The sequence below is a fragment of the Sesamum indicum genome, linkage group LG7, assembly GCF_026168435.1.
Source record: "Sesamum indicum cultivar Baizhima isolate 11 linkage group LG7, ASM2616843v1, whole genome shotgun sequence".
Lineage (NCBI taxonomy): Eukaryota > Viridiplantae > Streptophyta > Magnoliopsida > Lamiales > Pedaliaceae > Sesamum > Sesamum indicum.
Genome location: NC_142663.1, coordinates 15,932,652 through 15,950,326, shown reverse-complemented (window position 1 = coordinate 15,950,326; position 17,675 = coordinate 15,932,652). Strand labels below are relative to the sequence as shown.

Sequence of the window (17,675 nt, the reverse complement as noted above, 5' to 3'; positions counted from 1 at the left end):
TATCTATTTTTTTTTTTTTTTGTCTCAACTTGTCATCTCAACTTTATGACATTTTTGCATTTTGCCATTTACAATTGTTCAATCCAAGTTTTTTGGCAAAAATAAATAAATAAATAAATTAAAAGCAGTGCACATGTGATATTTAAGGGTTATGTGATTTACTATTTTTCATATATAACAGCATGTAATGTTTTTTCGATAGAAAATCAATACAATAACTCTCATATATATCAAAGTGCAAATTTCATATAGTTGAGATGGTAAATTAACCAAAAAAAAGTTTAAATACCAATGTATAAAAACATGTATAATTTGGATGGCAAAATGTAATTTACCTTTTGTATTTTGATTTAAAAATTCGTCTCTTGATTTTTTTTTTTGTTTCGTATATAGTGAGATCAACAACTTTTAAAAATAACTTATATTTTTATTGTTAATATCAATAACTACACAAAATTATGTATACATATTTTAATAATTTGATTTATATTATTTCTTATACTTCTACTAATTATATTACTACGAAACTTAACAATAAATTAAAATATTATACTATATATTTAATATTGTATATAATTTATTTATAACACAATATAATTCTATAAAAAAAAAAAAAAGTACTGGGAGCAATTACAAATCTCACCAACAATTTTATTAAAAAAATACCAATTTCTTCCTTCGTCTTCTCATTTCTCAATTCTCACGACTCAGGACTCACCATCACCACCAGTCAACTTCTTTTCCTTTCTCCCCCAATTTTCAAATCTAACCCTAACCCCAAACCAACAATTGCAAGCCCCAAATCTATCTACCAGCGCCGTCTGCAACGAGGAAGGTGACTGCTTTGGTGCCGGCCAAGCACGAAGCTCGGACTGGTTTGCCGTTACATCTCTTCTGTATATTTGACTTCATATCGGCCCCATATTTTGTAACTCCATATTTTGCTCGAAAATAATGGCTCTTAGATTTTATGTAACCCCATATTTTGCTCTCGATCTTTTTCTGTGTTTGTTTTACTTTTATAAATTTTGCAAGTTTTCATATTGTAATTATTGAATTAGAGTTAAAAATTTTATATTTGCTAAACTATTAAAATTATAGTTCTATGTGAGTTTATTGCTGAAATATTGCTCGCATAGCGCAAAGAATTTTAATTTACTGAGATAAATCTCCATATTGGTTATTTAAGTGCTGAAATTGTTGAAATGTTGCTCAATTTTTTGAAATAAGTGTTGAATTTAATTAAGCAATGGTGAAATTTGTGTGACCCATGGTCTCCTCTTTGTAGTTTATATATTTCGCGAACTTAGAAATTTGCTGAACTCCAGCTGGATGGAAACTGAGCTGACAAGCTCGAGCTCGAGCCATAAAAATGAAATTTGAGCTTGAGCTCATGCCAACTGAAAATGGTCGAGATCGACTCATTTACACCCCTAGTATTGTTAATACAGCTAAGAAAGGGTGGGTCCTCCTCCTTGGAAGTGGAGTTGGAGCATTCAGATCATCCCATTCATTGTTATTCACTGTGTTCGTTGTGTAGGCTTAATTTACCGTTGAGATTCAGCGCATATACCCTCTTCTTTACACTTTACACACACGAGTCATGACATGACACATATCCATCCATCATCCATCTCTTTTTTTCCTTTTCATCTTCTCTTCTTGCCTCACTTTCTTCTTTTTCTTAAGTTTTAATTCTCATCAATTAGGTTGATTCCTGGCTGAAATCGTACGTCTTCAATGACTCGACCAGCTCTTAATCCATGTCATCTTTTAAACCATCTGCACGCTATTTTGGATTCCGACCCTTACATGTAAGTTTGTTATGTCTTCTTATTAATGATATTTGACTTCAAATTATTGGATGGGTGTTTGGGAAAATTTCTCTTCTTTATGCTAGTACCATAAGGAAGTTGTGGAGGATGATAAACACATTTCTGAATTATCAATCACTTCTTTAAACCTTTAGTACTATTAACCCTCCTTGTGCTTATTTGTTCCCAGCGATGAACTGGGGTTTATTCATCCATCACAGTTTGCTGCATTGAATGAAGAGCTCCATTCTTCTTCCGAACCTGCATCTCTGCTCTCAGCTGAAACTAGATCAAATCCTGTACGAGATACCAGTTCTCATACTTTCTTTTGGCATAATGAACATAAGCTGGGTATCTCTACCCTTTTTCTAGTTCCGTTATATAACGCAGCTAAAGACGCATTCATGGATGCTTATAAACGATACAGTATGTTGCGTGGCTCTCAAGTAAAGAAAGATGAAAAACTAGATGACAATTCATTAAATTCTTCAGCGTCTCTCATGGACATTGTGGAAACTCAAGTTATGAAACACAGCAGGGCACTTGTTCTACTAAGTTGTGATTTTGGCACTGCATGGAATTCCAGGTAACTTTTTTCTTCTGTTGACATATGCTTTCTTGGTTTCATTTGGTCAAGATGTAAATTTGCATATTTTGTTTACAAGATGTGGTCAAATTTCTTAACACCCGTTTTAGTGATGTGTATCCATTCTGACATATTCCGATGTTTGGGGGGGGGGGGGGGCGCTATATAAGAGCTGAGATGTAGTTGTTTTACATATATTCTTTATACTATCTCCAAGATTTTAACTCTTTTTTCTTCTGAGAAAAAATTCAAGTGTATGGAAATTATAAAATTATTTCTCAGGCTACAGTACAGTCATGGTCGCCTTTCTGTTTGGAAAAATTATTTTCTTTCTAAATAAGATTTTCTTTTGCATGGATTTTCACAAATTTCTAGATTTGATGGCCTCTTGTTTATTGAAATAATTCTAAGAAGAAAGATGTGTGTTATGTAAGGATTAACTTGTATGGAACTAGCAAGACTTTTATATGGTTCACTTAATCTTTTAATATTACTCTGTAAACTCAAGAGTGATGCTGGTAGCTAGGGGTGGGCGTCGGGTCGGGTTCCTCGGGTTCGGGTTCCTCGGGTCGGGTACCCGACTCGTCGGGTAGTGTATTTCACTACCCGACCCCGAACCCGAGTAGGGCGGGTCGGGTACCAGTGGTAGCCATCACAAATCCAGAGGGTTGAAGTTGGCTTATTTTTCTAACTGTGATGGAACTAAGTTAACCTGCAGTGACTTGATCATTCTGGTGTCTGCTCATTTAGTAAATTTGCTCAGAAGAAGTATCAACTGAAAATAGGAGCTCACTTTGCATATACATCTCCCTACACATTTCTTGGAGCTCTAGTGCTGAAGGACAGAGTTGTGTTTGACATTATCTTGTTTCTACTATATTTTATCATTCTACTACTTCAGAAATGCTGTGGTCATCTTGTATGATTGTCCTCTTCTAGGAAGTTAATCGTGTCAAAAAAGCTGGTCTTCTCAGTGCTTATGGATGAACTACGCCTATCAGCTTTAGTTCTATCCTGTTCACCAAAAAGTGAACGTGCTTGGAGCCACAGGTAATATACTTATCTGGCTGTATTCTATTGCTTGGGTGACTAAGCACTATAACTGTGTTTTAATTCTTTCTTTGACATATTCAGGAAATAAGATGTTATTGACTTATTAAATTCAATGACTATATGCATTATGTCAGAACCACCCACACGGCCACACCACACCCCTATTACAGTGTAAAATGTACATGATAGCTATACGGTGACATGGTAAATTTCTTGTGTTCATGTTATATTTCCATAATTGGCTGAGCCCTACATCTTAATGATATCCACTCTGATAGGAGGTGGGTGATCAAGATGATGGCTGGAAACTGTTCAAATCTACAAGAGATTGTGGAAAGAGAATCTGAGTTGGTGAAAACCCTAGCAGAGGTTTAATTCTGGTCCAGGGTTTTTTTTGGATCATTGTTAAATTATTTTGAGGCATCCGGTGCATTAAAGCTTCTTTGTAACCATCTTTTATTGTATTCGTGTTGTGAACTTTCTCCTATTGTTACATGAAATCTTCCTAGCTACCTTGTAAGAAACATACTTCATATTTAATTAAAAAAATTTCAAGTCACATGCTACAACTATATGTTTATTTCATTACAGTTTGACATGTTCACTGCAATGTATTGTAGATAGGTTTACTTAGCTTGAGCTTGCTGAACGGTAATTTGGATAATATAAGTTGTCTGCATGAGAAACAATGTTTAGATGTTCAACGTGTGGCTATTGTCAATTGGAGCCCTCAAATTTGTGTATTGTCACTGGTGTCCAACACAATTTAGAACATTTTCAATTGTCAATTACTTGTCTTTTTAATTTTACCTTTCTAATCAAATGAAATCTATCTCTGTATTTGTTGCTGTAACCTAGTGAATTATTTTGTCTGTATGTTTTTCTGTGTTTCCAGATTCAAATTCTTACCCGCATACAATAAAGTGTCTTGTGTAGATGAAAATGAAATTGTTCTATGGAGCCATTAACTTTTTAGGTTTTTTTTCTCTTTGTATGTTTATCTGACTTCTACTTATATCTGTTCAAAACTTGTCAATGTGAAAACAAAGAGCACTTGCTGTAATTTTCAGAACATAAACACGATTTGAGTTGGTAATTTGCTATACTACTCTGACTATGTACAACAACCTATTGCATATTATGTTTCCCTTGACAAAATAGAGGTCAAGACTTCAACACTTTTTGGTCGAAATCTGATAAATTGCACAGCTTGGGCATGCCATTAACTTATTTGAAATCACATATTGCTGGCATAGATGAACATGAATGGATGAATTTGTAAACTGGAAATCAGTAAAATTGTTTTTCCATTTGTGTTGCAGAGTTCTAAAATGAATTACCGTGCTTGGAACCACCGTTGCTGGTTAGTTTCCTACATGTCGGACTCACAGGTAAGATTAAAAGCTATGACTGATATTACTGGTGTTTCCCCTTTGTCTGTCCAATTGCATTGCATTGATTATGAGGATGACCAATTATGATCTAATGTGCCATACTGTTTACCGTATCGGCCAGTAACAAATCTCCTTTAATACCAGCTCTCTTGACGAGAATTGGTCATCTTTATTTTCTTTGTGGTTCTTTTAGTCTTTTTCAAGTTAGAGTTCAGCTTTCCCTGTTTGTTCTGTGAGCACTGTATTATTCGTGTTTTTTGAAAATGGCTTGTGTAACTATATTTGGTTTTGCTGAGTGATTTTTAGTGTCTTGATCCAGGTGCTACTTGAGTTGCAGTGTTCTCGAGATTGGGCTGAAGTTCATGTTGCTGATAACTCTTGTTTCCATTACCGAGCTGTGAGTTTCAGAGTCTCAGACTCATTTTGTGGTGGAGATGCCTAGTGTCTACTATTCTGAACCAACCGTAACAAAAATAGGCTAGCTTTACGGTTACCTTGAATGTTGGCATTAGTTTTAGGCTTTTGTAGCTGGTCGTGTTTTTACTGCTATAGCGCTCTGAGAGAGAAATAAAGATAATTAAAAATATTACACTCAAGAAAAATTATTAAATAACCAAACATGCTCTATGGTATAATAATTCAAATATGCATGACCAAATGGTGTCAACAATTAGAAGATAATCTATTATTAAGGAAAATTGCCTGCAAGCTAGATTACTGATATGAACCTAAGATCTTTGGCACATATACCGAGTCATATGTAAGAATCATGAAGTCATGCCGATTTTACCAAGTCTGTGTGTTATCTTTATCCTGCATATCTATATTTGTCGGACTGGTAAACCCATCATGTTTGAGTTTGCCTAGGTTGCTGTACTTGACCAAGACATCAAGCATACCTTATGTCTCTACCTCTCATGACGTGCCAGTAGGAAAAGAGTAATATAAGAAAAAACTGCACGTTCTTTTATATTTTGTTTTTATATATTCTTACAGAAATATAAAGAAATTTCCTGTACAAACAAATTGATAACCTTTTGTGGATACAGCGTTTGCTACTCCAGATGATAGAGAATTTACGGCGTAATAACAAGCGAGGTGGTTTGTCAGGCGCAGAATTTCATCAGGTGTGGGAGGTATTGTTTGGCATCTGTTTCATTTCGACGCAAAACCATTTCAACCAAATTTTGTTTCGCAGAAATTGGCATATTGTATTCAATTCCATTTTTCTAGTCATGAGAAAAATCCAGTCTTGATGTCTGGCCATAAATTTGAGAAGTTAGTTGCATTTTGTGTCTATCTAATAAGAGCTTTTTGTTCATTCTCATTCATTTTAATATATCTGCCTGAGGCATTTGAAAAAGCTCGCTAATATAGCTTATGGATTGTGCGGGATGTAACTTGTTGGGACTTATCTAATGTACTGCAACACTAATGTGATTATGTGTGGTAACTGGATAAACTTTACACCAAGCTTGAACGATATCACCTATACCATTGTTTTTCTTTGCAACTCTAATTTGATCATAGAGGTGGCTTGAGCTTTATCTTAGTAATGGTAAGTTTGCAGCAATTACATTACACTAATGTTCATTGTTGGTGACTTGGTGGATGATTGCTGAGTCATTATACATGTGGCATTTAATTCCTTGACCTGAAAGAAGCATACACAAGATATCTCCTGTTTTCTGTTTAAATGACGTCTGGTAGAAGAGTGATGAATTTGATAAGAAAGGTATGTATTTCCTTTATAGATCTTGGAAGATACCTTGGAGAATCTTGTCCTTGCATTGGACTTGTTCACTAAAAAAATATGGGAACTCTTTGTTGTATTGTATTATTTTGATAAAGAAAACAAGAAAAGTTATCTTAGTCCCAGATGTGACTGCATAGGAGTTATTTCTATCTATCTTTGTATCTTGTAATTTCTTACACCTGTTTTTCTCTGACATTGGCAATGATATATGACAGGAGGAGCTAGACTGGGTTGGGATGTTGATAAGGCGTTATGTGGGAAGAGAGGTATGTGGTCGCTGCAAGATTCTGATGCATGTGAAAGCCTCGAGTTAATTTGGTTTACACCAAGAAGCTAAGAATCCGTAACCATGGCACACTTCCTGTTCTCTGTCTGTCATATCAAGTTGTGTAGGTTTATGATTTGAGCATGCACTGTTAACGTAGTTGCCGTGATTAATACAAAGAACAATTATAGGATAGTGGTGTATTTGATTCTTCTCATGAGTTATTATTGCACATCTTGCTGCAACCGTCTATCAGTACACAAGCATTATTATCTAATAGATCAGAACAGTTTAAAGAATTGTTGGCATTTTCTGCTTCTTATTTCATGTGGCTTTCAGAAGTTTTTATCACAGTGAATTGTTCATGTTTTCAATTATGTGGTGACTGCATATCATTTGCATTCTGTTTGGAGACTCTTGTGATCACCAGCTTTTTTTGAGTAGTCTGATAACCACCTCCATCCATGATTCAAGAACTCGAGAATTTCTTGAGAACCCTGCAAATCATTGATTTGTTTTCTTTTATTTTCTGGTGCTTGTTTCTCTAGGCTTTATGGCTTCATCGTCGCTTCCTCTCACTGGTATGGCTGAAACATTTAGCAAGTGATGATCAAAGTATATCCTGCCATTATTGTTGCAGAAGTTCTGAGATTTGTGACATTAGCACATTTGTTAAAGTTGAATTGATGCTATTCAGTTCCTGCACAATTATCCCTGATAATGAATTTGGGGATTATCAAGCACAAGCAACATATTCTGCTGCCTACATTATGTGGCTTGCGAAGGTAGATTAAGTTTCCTTGCTGTGCCTGTTATTTATATCTCTTTTCTTGGCTCATCAAAATTTTTTACTGTTACTGTTTGTTTAGCAAATGCCCATGTCTTTTGGTGTGGAGCTTCAGAAAAGTCCACAGTATGAGATGCTCAAACCATTGATCAGCGACATTGGAAAGAGTTGCCTTTGGGATTCTATGGCTGGGAGTTGGTGATTCAGTCGGAAAACCTTTATTATGTAATATTGTTTGGTTTACCCAGTTTGTGATGAGTAGGATCTTCCTGCCTTCCTAGTTATGGAAGTATGAGTTTAAACCAGTACATATCCTCAGTTGACTGGTTATGCCGGCAGTCACGTAGTCTCTGGAGCAAGAAAAATGACAACTAATCAACTTCAGGTTCTTCTGTGCTGGAAGCTGCACTAGGAAATCCCAGATGATGGATGTTTAGGTTGAGAATTTTAGTTGCAAGATCTAATATCTTATTGCTCTGAAAATTTGAAAATCCCATGTTCAATAGCTAACAGGAGTGGCATGCCTGAAACTCTGTCTTATGCAGAGTGTGCTTCCTTTTAATTGCTGCTTCTATTTGTATGCGATGTTATCCATGAATCTTTTGGATCATATATGGTTTTCATATCTTAAATTTATCACTATGCTTTGTCACATGAATTTGCTGATATCTCAGGGAACTGTGAACAATGCATGATGTCAAACGGTTTAAGTTTTCTAGTTTACACGAGTTAATCTGGAAGTATGTGATCATAATTAAGAATACACATTCATAGCACGAATAATAACTGCAAGAAAAAATGAGCTATTAGATTTTGTTGCTCAAAACAACTGCATTGAGGAAGTCAATAGAAAAGACTAATTAGTATACGTTTATAGTAATTGCTTGCTCATAGAGAGCATGGAGTGGAAGTTAAATAGAGAGAAGGCTGCTCCACATGGGGACACAACCGATTTTATAAGGGTCTTGTCATGTAAAATCGATCAGTGGCATCGGTGGTTTATTGTTGATTGGGTCTAATGAGCTTCTAGTTGATTTTGATTTGTGAAGGTACTTCTTGAGGAAGTGTAAGAAGGTGAAGAACTAGAATATCAGGTGCTTGCCATCAATGAGGTACATGATCATAACATTTTTACCAATTTCCTCTGTTCTTTTGAAATACTGATGTACTATGATGAGGTGCTGCTATCCTAAGATACCGACATTGATGCCACAGGATTCTCTTTGGCAAATATACCTTATATTGGTGTCTAATGTTTGCTCTGGGCTAGGCTGTCCGAATCTCATTTATACTCTTCTTGCAATGTGTATACTGTACGAGAAATGTCTGATTTGAACATTTAAGAATATTTTACATGCCATTGGTATTTCATGGATTATTGATGTTGTTGCCCTTAACCTTTATCTTGTATGCTTAGAAGATCATGTCTCCTGCTTAACCAGGAAATATTTTTAACATCAGTACTCAAGGCTCAAGGCTGTAACTTTTGATGCTCATCAAGGAATCTCTGAGCAAGCTAAATGCATCCTGTAACTGTTTTTATCTTTTTTTTTTTTTTTTCCCCCTCGTTCTCCACCGCCTCCTTGTGAATTTTCTTTTTTTCTTATGCGTGCTGCAACTATTTTGGTTCCTCCATATAGCACAACACATTACTCTTTAGGGATGGAGGTTTTGAAATATAATATCCAATGATCCATATCGTTTGGCAGGTCAGAATGACTGCTTTATAATTGGAAATTTTGTCATTTTGTTTAGCTGTTTTGGCTTCAAGTGCAACTATAACAATTTTCTGGCATTATTAGGCAGCTTGTGATGTGAGCCATTGCTGGGTTTTTCTTTCGCTAGGTTATTTGGAGGCCAATTTTTGGCTTTTCTTGTGCTGATTGATGCGGTTAATCTTTAGTTTATAAAATAATAACAATAACAATCCTTGATTTTTTTCATGAGTGATAAAGTGTCGTTTATTTCAGTGAGCTTTATGCTATGCTATGCTGTATGTTTATGAGGTTCAAATCTGATTGTGGATTCCATTTCTAGTTTGTTGTCAGAGCAAAGTGGAAGTGGTTATCACAGCATGTAAAAAGAAAATAGAGTGATGCCATTGCCAGGTTGAATGGTGATGTTGAGGAGATGGGTTCCGACCCCAGAGTCTGTTGTCTTTGAATGCCAGTAATATCCCACCAACCAAGCTTTGCAAATATATCAACGGATGTGCAACCAGCTTTTAGATGAGATGGATATGGCTTTGAAAATACTATTCTTTTTTTTTTTTGGGTTCTCGTTGTCGAAGCAGCAGAGTAAAGTAGAGTATGATCTTTGCTAACAAATTCGAAGCTAAACAAACATAATGTATTTTAGTGTTGAATTAGCAATGGGTAGCTTTTTCTTTCGGGGAGAAGAGAGGGAATAGAATAGAGTGACTATTCACTGTTATTCAATTTGTAGAGTCAAATAAAGTTGTTAAAAGTCTACATCATCACTAAACAAGTAGTACTACTACATCAATCTTCCACTCACTGAAAGTTCCATTTCCAATTCAAATTTGGTGAATGTGAATGTGAGTCAATAACAATGATGTCTTCTCGGTTTAATTAAAGGTCAAGTCGTCCAATTATTTGAAGTAAGCAAGTGAGTTTGAGTTTGAGTTTATGTCTCACTCTCATCTCAACAAAAACTTGCTCTTTTGCTTCATTACCACACCGAACTTGTAATTCAAACACACACAAATTTCCAACTAATAATATCTCATATTTTTGTGTTTTATACATTTCCAACTAAATTTTCCAATAATGATAACAAAAAAAAATTCTTAAATGGAAGATGGGTTTATTAATTTTTATTTTTGTGAATAAAATGGAAGATGGGTTCTTAGGCCTTGAACTAAAACCCTTTCATTAACTCAAGATGGGTTCCGTACACATAGGCATACACAATATCTCTCTCTCTCTCTCTATATATATATATATGTATATTCTCCCAACATCAAAATGCAAGATACATACATACATACACATGCGCATTGACCTCAAACTCAAAAGCCATTCACCAGCAGAAAACATATGACTCACTTCCGATGAATGCGACATTGCTTCTGACTTCTCAGCTCTCTTAAACTTTTCTTTTCTTCTTTTTTTTTCCCTCACGATAAAATCGGGGAAAAAAGATAAAAAGAAAACGACAACTAAAATCTTACGTTTTCTTCTCTTGCATTATTGTCTGAACAATTATAATTAAAGCTATTTACTGTTTTTTCTTTATCCTTTTTATAGATCTTGATTGGTCCCATCACCACCGGAGGTGAAAAAGATCGCATTTTTCGCATCTGGGTTCTCTTTCTCTCTTTGTTATTTTAAGTTTTTCTTTCTTTTTTTTTCCTTTTTTTTTTTCGTTTCTGCTCCGACTTTGCTATTTTTGCTTTGTATAATTTATCTGGTTAACACGGACTACACACGTACTGTTTGGACCGAGTGTACGTGTTTGGATATGCTTTATTGATATAGTGGTTTAAGGTTTCTTACCGGAGATTCGGATTTGATTCAATTTCTCGGAGGGCTGCTTTCTGAGGTACACCCCGACTCTGAAAGTTATCTTCTGTTTCTTCTCTTTTTGCTTTCAGTTTTTGTTATCTTAGACTGGGAAGGATAATCTTGATTTGGGATGGGTTTTTCCTTTTTATTCTAGGATTTGGGCTGTCTTATATTTAGTTCTTGTTAAAACTCTTTGTCTTCATCTCTTGCAATATTATTGTCCCTGAAGTTGAGACTTTTTTAGTTTGAAAATTGAAATTTGTTTGGTTTGCTTTGATGCTTCGAGCTTAAATAGTGGTTTTCATCTTGTTTTGTACTGTTGACTATGTCTTGTTGTAGGTATTTGTGATAAAGTTGTGACCTCTATAATTCATTGATGTTCTTGGAAGCTTTTAGATGTCAACCAATGTATATTTTACCAGCTCTTGCTGATCTTTCAGTTTCCAATTCTCATTCAGATTACGGAAAGTACATCTTATGATTAGAATTTTCGTTATGACTGTCCTTTGAGTGGTCTAAGAAAGATTGTATCTTTTGGTTGGCAAATAGATGAACCAACCAGACATTGCCGTTGAAGAAGAGAGCAATGACTTGCCACCGCCAACGGCAGTGGGTGAGGCTGAAGAATCAACCCGTGCAGCTGGACAAGATGGGCAAAATGAGCATGCCCAAATAGAAGGGAAGAAAAGAACCTTGAAGGTCATGATTGCTGTTTATTTGTGTTTCTTTAGGAGAAATAATGCTAGGGGCACGTCAATATAGCTGCAAGAAGGCATCTAAGATACATAATTATAGCATCTAGAACCTTGCTCGAAGCTTGTTCTAATATTTTCTTGTGGGTTCCAATAGTTGTTACTCACTCTTATTGGTCCTGATTTGTCTTGTCTACAAAATTTCTAAAGTTCCAATTACCTCTAAACTTTTTTTGAAGCAAAGGTCTACAAGCAACATTTTTAGTTATTTCAGAGGGAGATATGCGATGTTATAGTCAAAATACTTGTCCTTTTACTGTTTGAGTGTCCTCAAACAATCTGTTAGATATTTTATTGGTTGAAAAATGCTGGTGCTAAATTCAAAGAAAGATCTGTAAAGTACTTTGCTGCCAATAAGCTATACACTGAAAAGGAAAGAAGAACACCAAATGACTTCAGTGGTAAATCAACATTATTTAAATGCTTGCTTTTTTATTTGCAGTTTGTCCTGGCAAACTTTCCAACCTCTCTAATACTAGCGTATCAAAGCTTTGGGGTGGTATATGGAGATCTGAGCACTTCGCCACTTTATGTTTACAGAAGTATATTTCTTGGGAAGTTGCAGAATCATCAGAATCCTGAAACAATATTTGGGTCATTTTCATTGATTTTTTGGACGTTAACACTGATTCCGTTGCTCAAATATGTAATTATCCTTCTGAGTGCTGATGATAATGGTGAAGGTATGCCACATACATTCTACTAAAAGATTGTTATCAAACTTCTTTATCAGCGTTGACAAACTATTCAATCACTTCAGGTGGGACATTTGCTCTTTACTCTCTGCTTTGTAGACATGGAAAGTTCAGTTTACTTCCTAATCAACAAGCAGCTGATGAGGAACTGTCAGCCTATAAATATGGTCCCCCAGGACAGTCTTCATCATCTGTGTCACTAAAGAGATTTCTTGAGAAGCATAAAAAGTTACGGACTGCTTTGTTGCTTGTGGTATTACTGGGGGCTGGCATGGTCATAGGTGATGGTGTAGTTACTCCTGCCATGTCAGGTATGGTTGCATTACAGGCAAATCAAAGATACTTTGATGTTAACTTCAGTATTAATGACCATGCATCATAGTGGTGAAACTCCAATTAGTAACTTCACCCCTTTTTCCAAATTTTCTTCCGGGTGGGGGCTACTTTTGTTTTGTGTAACAGATGCAGGATCAAAATTTTCACTCAGTTGCAACTTGTCCATTTTGCAAGAGTTACGTGTGTTGAACTATATATCGTGAAATTCCCAATGGTAGTTATTTGGGATAAATGAACATCTGTCGCCAAGTTTCAAAATATTGTTCCTACTTCAGTCGTCTCATTTATTTCCACCATGCATATTGCTAGTCCTTTCGAGCCCCCAAGATATGCTATTAACTCACCACTAGTTATTTATGTGACCTTCACCAATTTTGATACTTGGGTATGTTAATAATTTGCTAATTCAGCTTACCCTAAGCTAAATGTCATCTCAACCGGCGGTGTAATCATTGTGAATTGCTTTTTATTTGCAGTACTGTCATCAGTATCTGGGCTCAAAGCTGCTCACAAAGGGTTACCCCAAGGTACGTTTAGTTGTCTGCACATTGCTTTTGTGATTCTGCAGTAAATCTCGGTGGACAATCATAGCCTTATTCTCATAGTTACTGTTAGGTCCTCATTGTCAAACAATCTATTACCTGTAGGTGGAGTGCGATCACTTTCTTGCATCATATTGGTTGGCCTATTTGCTTTGCAGCACTGTGGTACCCATAAGGTTGGCTTCCTGTTTGCCCCAGTAGTTATCCTCTGGTTGCTATCAATTTTCTCCATTGGACTGTATAATACGATACATTGGAACCCAAAAGTTCTGCTAGCTCTTTCTCCACATTATATCATCAAATTCTTCGGTCAAACTGGTAGAGATGGATGGATTGCCCTTGGAGGAGTCCTTCTGGCCATAACAGGTAATTGGAGTCTACATATTGGCCCCTTTATCATCCTATTTTCATTCTTCATTTAGGTGATCCAACATGCAACCCCTTGTCATTCCCTGTATTTTTGGTAAGAATGATAAGTTACTTGATTAAAATTTATTGACAATCTTTTGGGTCATCAGGCACTGAAGCAATGTTTGCTGATCTTGGCCATTTCTCTGCATGCTCAATAAGGGTAAGCTCGATGATTTCTAGTTGCAGCAGTTACTGAGTCAAGAACATTTTTCTCTTTTCTGAAGTTGGAAAGATGTTGCTTTGAAAATTGGATATATAAAATGACAAGACACACAGGTTACAGTAGGCTGCACCTGTAGTTTGATGATAGGTTTATGTACCTTACTTATGGTTGGGCCTAGAATTCTGAACAATCATACAATTTGAAAGCTGTAAAGAAATATGTAATTTGTTTGTAGGGAAGAAAGATGTTAGGTATATCCTGTCTGCAGTGAGTGGTATGAATTTCTGTATTCCTATCCATATAGACTTCAGATTTCTCCAGTGTTATTAATCCCAGTTCGTCGTCACATGCTAACTTACTGTTAATTCTTTCCTAATCTGAATGTTTTTTATCTGCAGATTGCATTTCTATTCCTTGTATACCCTTGCTTGGTAGTGCAATACATGGGCCAAGCTGCTTTTCTGTCAAAAAATATTCAGGAAATTCCAAATAGCTTCTATGGTTCAATTCCGGGTTAGTTTGCCTCCATTGATGTTTCTATCTGAGTTTCGTTTTCGTGTTGTTCTTCAAGTGTTGGCTTGTCTTGCAGATAGTGTTTTCTGGCCAGTCTTTGTTATCGCTACTCTTGCCTCTATTGTTGGTAGTCAGGCTATAATTTCAGCCACATTCTCTATCATTAAGCAATGTCACGCACTTGGTTGCTTCCCGCGAGTGAAGGTTGTTCACACCTCAAAACAAATTCATGGACAGATTTATATACCAGAAATTAACTGGATTCTCATGATTCTTACTCTAGCTGTGGCTCTTGGCTTCGAAGACACAGCTGCAATAGGGAATGCATATGGTAAGTCAATACATGTGGAAAAGATGTCTTTCTTTCAAGTTCTGCTCGGATGAAATGAATGTTACGTTATTATCATCCAGAAGAGATGTTTATCTTCAGATCTTCATATAATATTCTGCCGTATCATATTAAATATTGAAATGTAGTTTCTCCAACACTATCTGTTATTTGTTGGTCTCAATGTGCAATACATCACTGCAGCAACTGGAAACATACAGACTGTTCGACCAGATAGAGGATCACTTTTTTTAATTTTATTTTTTGGATTAAATGAAATTTTAATACCGTCTTTGATTATTATAATAATATCATTAAAATTCACTATTCTATTAAGGTATGCATGGGTGGACTGTATTCCATTTCATTGCTTTTCACTGGACTCTTAATTTTCTTGACTCCATTTTTTCCAGAAATCATGATGAACGGTCACAAATTTCAAGCTCTATGCCATTGCACTTCCTTTTGTCTATACTCTCTTTCTTCCTGAAGGAAATCAAGGAGGGAGAGACTATATATATATATTTATTTCTTTGAGACTCTGCTTCCTCATGACTCAAATCCCTCTATTATATTTGTTTTTTCAATATTGAGTTGATTCTCGTTCTTCCCTGTGTTTTGCATTTAAATCAAACTAGTCCGGTGTTTTCAAACGACAGAACTCGGCCTATTTTTACCTGTATTTAGGATTTGGCTGACTTTTGTTCCTGTTATAGACACTGATATGATAGTGTTGTTACTAACACAGGCATGGCATAATATTAAAGGTATTGAGGTCAATGCATGTTGTAAGAAGAAAATGAAAACTTAATATAGAAATGCACAAGTTGTTGCACGAAAATGAAAAATATATATATATATATATATATACACCGGCTATGTAACTATGCCATTGTTTTTTATGAAACTCCGCAGCCCTTAATTCAACCACCATGAATGAACATTAAAAAGAAAAAGAAAAGATAAAGTAGAGAATAGAAGAGACTTAATCAAAACACAGCACTGTATTACTACTGCCCTACCAGTTTATCCTTGTCAATGTCTGTTCTTATGCTCTTAATTTCTGTTTGCCAGGTCTAGCTGTCATGTCGGTTATGTTCATTACGACTTTTCTCATGGCACTTGTCATGGTCATCGTCTGGCAAAGAAGTATAATACTTGCTGCTGGTTTCCTCCTCTTCTTTTGGTTCATTGAAGCTTCTTACCTAGTGGCTGCATTTATAAAAGTTCCTCAAGGAGGATGGGTCTCTCTTGTTCTCTCTTTCATCTTTATGTTTGTCATGTTCGTCTGGCACTATGGAACTCGCAGGAAATACAACTTTGATTTACATAACAAGGTGCCTCTGAAATGGATCCTTGGCCTTGGCCCCAGCCTTGGTATCGTCCGTGTGCCCGGGATAGGCCTCATATACTCAGAGCTGGCGACAGGCGTGCCTGCTATCTTCTCACATTTCGTAACAAATCTTCCTGCTTTTCATAAAGTTTTGGTATTTGTTTGTGTAAAATCTGTTCCGGTGCCATATGTCTCACCCGAGGAACGGTTCCTTATTGGCCGCATCTGCCCTAGACCATATCGCATGTATCGATGCATTGTGAGATACGGTTACAAGGATTTACAAGGCGATGATGGGAATTTTGAGAACCAGCTGATTCAAAGCATAGCCGAGTTTATTCAAATGGAAGCAGTAGAGCCTCAGTTCTCAAGCCCCGATTCTGTATCTTATGATGGGAGGATGGCAGTCATAAGCTCCAGATCTTTTCAATCGGGCTCAAGTCTGGTTGTATCTGAGACAGAGGAATTTGGTCTTAGCAATTCCATCCAAAGCAGCAAATCTTTAACTCTGCAAAGTTTAAGGTCGGCTTATGATGATGAGAATCCCCAGATCAGGAGACGTCATGTAAGGTTTCAGATACCTCAAAGTCCTGGGATGGATCCGTCTGTAAGGGACGAACTTTTAGAATTGATTCAGGCAAAAGAAGCCGGTGTTGCATACATCATGGGGCACTCTTACATAAAGGCTAGACGGTCGTCATCGTTCTTGAAGAAACTAGTCATCGATTTTGGTTACTCATTTCTGCGGAAGAATTGCAGGGGCCCTGCCGTGGCACTTCACATTCCTCACATTAGCCTTATCGAAGTAGGCATGATATATCATGTCTGAAAACTAGTGAGGCGATGTCTGGCCAAGTCTCCAAATAAGAGGGGTTACTGCAGTTTGACCTTAGTTAGCCTTGTAATTAGAAGAGTCACGGTCTCATGTTAAAACCTTTTGTGTGTACGTATAGGAGGAGACTCCTAGCCCGACTCATGCTCTGTGGTACTGGCTTTTCATATTACTAGGATGATGAATCTGAAATAGAGATAAGGTCGATGAAATATATGACTGTATTTTTGCATGCTCTTCAATATGTTTGTATTTTGCTAGATTGTTCAGATATATCTCTGTACTGGGCCTTCTTCTTGGGCCAAACATGCAAGTTTCATCCTTAGATGGATTCTGGGGGGAGGGGGGCCGAGCTCCCTCTGGGCCGATCTTGAGGAAAGAGACCTCTTTGTTTTCCTCCTATGGAAGAAGTAGCTTGCATAACACGAATTATAATATTCAGAAAATTTAATAAGCCAATAAATGGCATCTAATAAGTCAATGAATGGATTCTAGAAAATTTATATATATGAAATATATGTGTGTGTACCAATGATAAATTTTTTGGTATAATTAAAAAAATTAGAAATGAGTCAAAATTGAACATTT

The 17,675-nt window shown here is 36.3% G+C and overlaps 2 protein-coding genes across 11 annotated transcripts; both read left to right on the top strand.

Annotated features, from left to right (window-relative positions):
• The first annotated feature begins 661 nt into the window (after positions 1-661).
• On the top strand, positions 662-10,171 carry LOC105167173 (Protein prenylyltransferase superfamily protein). Of its 10 annotated transcripts, none has more exons than XR_016066436.1 (12): positions 662-875; positions 1,710-1,814; positions 2,005-2,400; positions 3,340-3,450; positions 3,732-3,822; positions 4,776-4,844; positions 5,167-5,244; positions 5,897-5,974; positions 6,819-6,869; positions 7,417-7,449; positions 7,566-7,653; positions 7,738-8,294. XR_016066436.1 is itself a non-coding variant. In XM_088882760.1 (12 exons), exons 2-11 carry the CDS (start codon positions 1,741-1,743, stop codon positions 8,723-8,725), a joined length of 1,215 nt encoding a protein of 404 aa, XP_088738886.1. In that variant the 5' UTR covers positions 663-875; positions 1,710-1,740; the 3' UTR covers positions 8,726-8,767; positions 9,693-10,171. The 10 variants fall into 10 exon arrangements, 8 of the variants coding, with proteins under 8 accessions (XP_088738888.1, XP_088738886.1, XP_088738887.1 ...); XR_016066435.1 differs by having other exon boundaries at positions 663-875; positions 5,897-5,983; XM_088882760.1 differs by lacking the exon at positions 7,738-8,294 and adding exons at positions 8,705-8,767; positions 9,693-10,171 and having other exon boundaries at positions 663-875; positions 5,897-5,983; positions 7,417-7,653.
• Positions 10,172-10,746: 575 nt separating this feature from the next.
• Positions 10,747-17,329, top strand: LOC105167172 (potassium transporter 4). The gene is made up of 10 exons (XM_011086774.3): positions 10,747-11,219; positions 11,732-11,881; positions 12,377-12,617; positions 12,695-12,940; positions 13,442-13,492; positions 13,613-13,873; positions 14,026-14,078; positions 14,480-14,594; positions 14,671-14,925; positions 15,997-17,329. The coding sequence occupies exons 2-10, from the start codon at positions 11,732-11,734 to the stop codon at positions 17,082-17,084; spliced, it is 2,460 nt and encodes an 819-aa protein (XP_011085076.1). The 5' UTR covers positions 10,747-11,219; the 3' UTR covers positions 17,085-17,329.
• The last annotated feature ends 346 nt before the right edge of the window (positions 17,330-17,675 follow it).

Coding starts and splice junctions, on each gene's coding strand:
- LOC105167173 (XM_020695344.2), top strand. CDS start 1,741: ATGACTCGACCAGCTCTTAATCCATGTCATCTTTTAAACCATCTGCAC. Junction 1,815..2,004: donor TTGGATTCCGACCCTTACAT/GTAAGTTTGTTA, acceptor ATTTGTTCCCAG/CGATGAACTGGGGTTTATTC. Junction 2,401..3,339: donor GGCACTGCATGGAATTCCAG/GTAACTTTTTTC, acceptor GTCCTCTTCTAG/GAAGTTAATCGTGTCAAAAA.
- LOC105167172 (XM_011086774.3), top strand. CDS start 11,732: ATGAACCAACCAGACATTGCCGTTGAAGAAGAGAGCAATGACTTGCCA. Junction 12,941..13,441: donor AGTTACTCCTGCCATGTCAG/GTATGGTTGCAT, acceptor TTTTATTTGCAG/TACTGTCATCAGTATCTGGG. Junction 13,493..13,612: donor TCACAAAGGGTTACCCCAAG/GTACGTTTAGTT, acceptor TATTACCTGTAG/GTGGAGTGCGATCACTTTCT.